This window comes from Fulmarus glacialis, unplaced genomic scaffold, assembly GCF_000690835.1.
Source record: "Fulmarus glacialis isolate BGI_N327 unplaced genomic scaffold, ASM69083v1 scaffold5851, whole genome shotgun sequence".
NCBI classification, from domain to species: Eukaryota; Metazoa; Chordata; class Aves; order Procellariiformes; family Procellariidae; genus Fulmarus; species Fulmarus glacialis.
Genome location: NW_009190767.1, coordinates 82,857 through 86,252, shown reverse-complemented (window position 1 = coordinate 86,252; position 3,396 = coordinate 82,857). Strand labels below are relative to the sequence as shown.

General features: G+C 35.0%; 1 protein-coding gene across 1 annotated transcript in view; it reads left to right on the top strand.

Moving 5' to 3' along the window:
• The window catches only part of LOC104083046 (procollagen-lysine,2-oxoglutarate 5-dioxygenase 2-like), a 30,234-nt gene that overhangs the window by 533 nt on the left and 26,305 nt on the right, over nt 1-3,396 (top strand). Inside the window, 2 exon segments of the mRNA XM_009586407.1 lie at nt 648-711; nt 1,497-1,594. Coding sequence (XP_009584702.1) covers nt 648-711; nt 1,497-1,594 — 162 coding nt within the window.

Below are 3,396 nucleotides of genomic sequence, written 5' to 3'. Positions count from 1 at the left end.
ACTGCTTTCCACCGGCAGGCAGGTGTTCAGCCATCTCCAGGAAAGCAGGGCTCCATCATGCATAACGGTTCCTTGGGAAGACAAATGCCATCACTTCGAACATCCCCCCCTTCCTTCTTCTTCCTCCAGCTTTTTATTGCTGAGCATGACGTCATATGGTATGGGATACCCCTTTGGTCAGTTGGGGTCAGCTGTCCCAGCCGTGTCCCCTCCCAACTTCTTGTGCACCCCCAGCCTCCTCGCTGGTGGGATGGGGTGAGAAGCAGAAGAGGCCTTGACTCTGTGTAAGCCCTGCTCAGCAGTAATAAAAACATCCCTGTGTTATCAACCCTGTTTTCAGCACAAATCCAAAACACAGCCCCATACTAGCTACTATGAAGAAAATTAACTCTATCCGAGCCAAAACCACCAAATTGATGTTTCTTTGGAGAGTTATGACCTTTATCCTTCAAGTTTAGATAAAGTTTTTGCATATATAAAACTGATTGCTATACAGCTGCACAACTTAGGAATATAGAAAAACTTCAGAGTATAAAATTAAGAATTTTATCTGAATACATGGAGTAGTTTTGCCTGATTACTTGCTGCCACTGCAGTATAACTGTAACATTACTGTAAAAACATTGGCTTTGCTACTTTTATTTCAGGAACGCATTAACATTACTTTGGACCACAAATGTACAATTTTCCAGACCCTAAATGGAGCTGTTGGTAAGTGTATGATTTGCACATTGTGTGTTTTATTAACTGTTATTAACACTTTCTTTGCTTAACCATGAATATAATTCCCTAAATATATGCTTGTTTTAAATAAATGTTTGGATGGGTAAGCCTGATTACCAGATTAGTTATAGGTCTTTTGGGTTTAATATTAATTGATTTCTCCCATTGATAAAATATTTGATTTAAAATAGAAAAAATAGTTTTCAGTAAATGAAATGAGCAATAAATACAAAGTTAAGAACCATTTTTCCTTTCACAAACTTAATTACAGAAGTAAGATTGGTAACTAAAATTGTATTTTAGATGTTCTTAAGGAAATGGCTATACATAATGAAATGGAATATGGAATAATGTGGAATTTCCTTTATTTAATTGTCATGAATTTAAATTGAAAAATGGCATCTGTGCAAAATTCCTTTCTTACCTTTAACCTCCAATTATGGAACAACTTTTTATAGTCAAATCGTATCTGAAATAACTGTGAATTCTCTATAAATCGCGTTTGCACAAAAGTAGTTTTCTTTTTAAAGCAGATTTTATTCATATACTGAAGCCTGCTGATGGCAAACACTGAAGTTTGATGTAACCTTACTTAGCATAAAAAGCTTATCATTCAAGATCTAGTTAAAAAAAGAACAAAAGCTTCCAAGTAAGTAACACTGACAATGATAGCAATAGCAGGGTATATTGTATCAGCAAGAACTTAAAGAACTCTGAAATTTTAGCTTTTATTTATAAACTGTTATTACTGTACGATCTTTGTTGATTTTCAGATGAAGTCCTTTTGAAATTTGAAGAAGCAAAAGTAAGAGCAAGGAATTCAGTGTACGACACATTACCGATCACCATTCATGGAAATGGTCCAACTAAAGTGAGTGACAGTTTGTTTTTATTTTTGTGCAAAGATGGCAATTTTAATAGAGGCAAAAACAATGGTGGAAGGGTCTGAAACAGTCATAGTACACCACCACTGCTCATTTCCAATTAATGTTAATAAGAATTGCAAGGATAAAAAAAACGTTCTAATACCTCTCTCCATCATGTTATGCTGCTATCACTGTAACTTGGTATCGCTGCTGAAACAACTCATTCTGCTACCAAATTCATTGTAGCATGGGATATTAGAAGCGACTAAGCTTATGTTAATTTGTTCACTATCACGAAACGATTCTTGAAGCTAGTAAAGAATGTCTATCTGGTTATTAAACAGTAATCAGAAGAATAGGTTTCCAGGGGGAGAAAAATCTAACCAAGAGTCACAGGCTGGGGTACAAAACAATAACACATCTGATCCTACTGCAGACTTTGGTGTATGTTTAGATACACGTATATTAAAAAAAGAATTGTATATAGGCAGGAATATATATATATGTGTGTGTACATATACACACACAGAACTGGCTTTTGTTGTTGCATCTTCAGTGTCTTGATCACTGCCTGCAGTGTACCCATGGCTCATGGGCTTTGGGTTCATGGTAGAGCACTGTCTGCCCTGTGAAATAGCTGTTTCGGCAGCTTCTGTCCACGCGTAAGGATTCAGTGGTCCAGAGGACCTGGCACAGTTTCTCTGGGAGAAATGGCTGTGTTTTGGTCATATTGCAGTTGCATTTTTTTGTTACGTATCAAAGGAGCGTAAAGTTGTATAATTTCTAATAGCCTTTGTTGGCTAAAGGATGGGCACAGCTACTTTCTAAGTTCTCCTGAATACATGTTCCTTACTGTAGCTCCTAATTTTCAGAAAAATGCCTCTCAGGAAAATGAAATAAAGCTTGAAACTCATTAATGTCCCAATGACTGCTTCTTCTTAGTTTTTGCACTGTATTTCATCTTTGGAATTAGTGAATATAATGATACCGTTATCTCTTTGGCTTATAACTACTCAGTAGTGGTGAAATACATGACCAATTTCTTCTAAGTTGCTGCATTTATTTTTGCCTCAATTAAATCTTCAAGTTACCTATCAACACTGGCTTTGCTGGCACTTTGCCAATGAAAAGAAAGGTACTCTATTTTACAGTTGGGCAAGCAGTTTCAAGTTGGAACTCCTTATACTAATCCACAAGTTATGCTACATTAAACAAAACTCAATCTCTGCATGTAGTGATGTAGTTTTAAAAACAAAGAGGAAACCCTTGCTGTATATCAGTTTGTCAGTGTGATTAGATTCTTCTGTTTTAAACATAGAATAGAAGAGGTCAATAATATAATGGGATTGGAAAAAGTTTTCACTAGTTAGTAAATAAACTATCATGAAAGTAATTAATTCCCAGAATTAATTCCCAAATAGTAAAAGTTTTTTTTTTTTTTATAAGAATGTTCTGGTTTGTATTTAATTTCTTTGGTTTGCAGATTAGTAAACAGTATCAGTCAGAGACACTTCTTTGAAATGGATACTAAATTATCCTGACATCCTAACATGCAATTTTTTTTTTTTTTGCTCAAGTGCAATGGCTTTTTTGTAAAATATTCATTTTTGTAGACTTTATTGTACATCTCTGAGATTAAGTTCAAGCAATTCTATTTATAATGTCTAGAATGATTTTCAATATGCATAAACAAATGCTCCAAATATGATAAAATGCATATTGAATATTGGACTGCAGTGTGTTTTCTATGCAAAATTATATCCTATCCTTCAGGTTTTTGATGAGGGCGGTAGAGCATGAATGAATA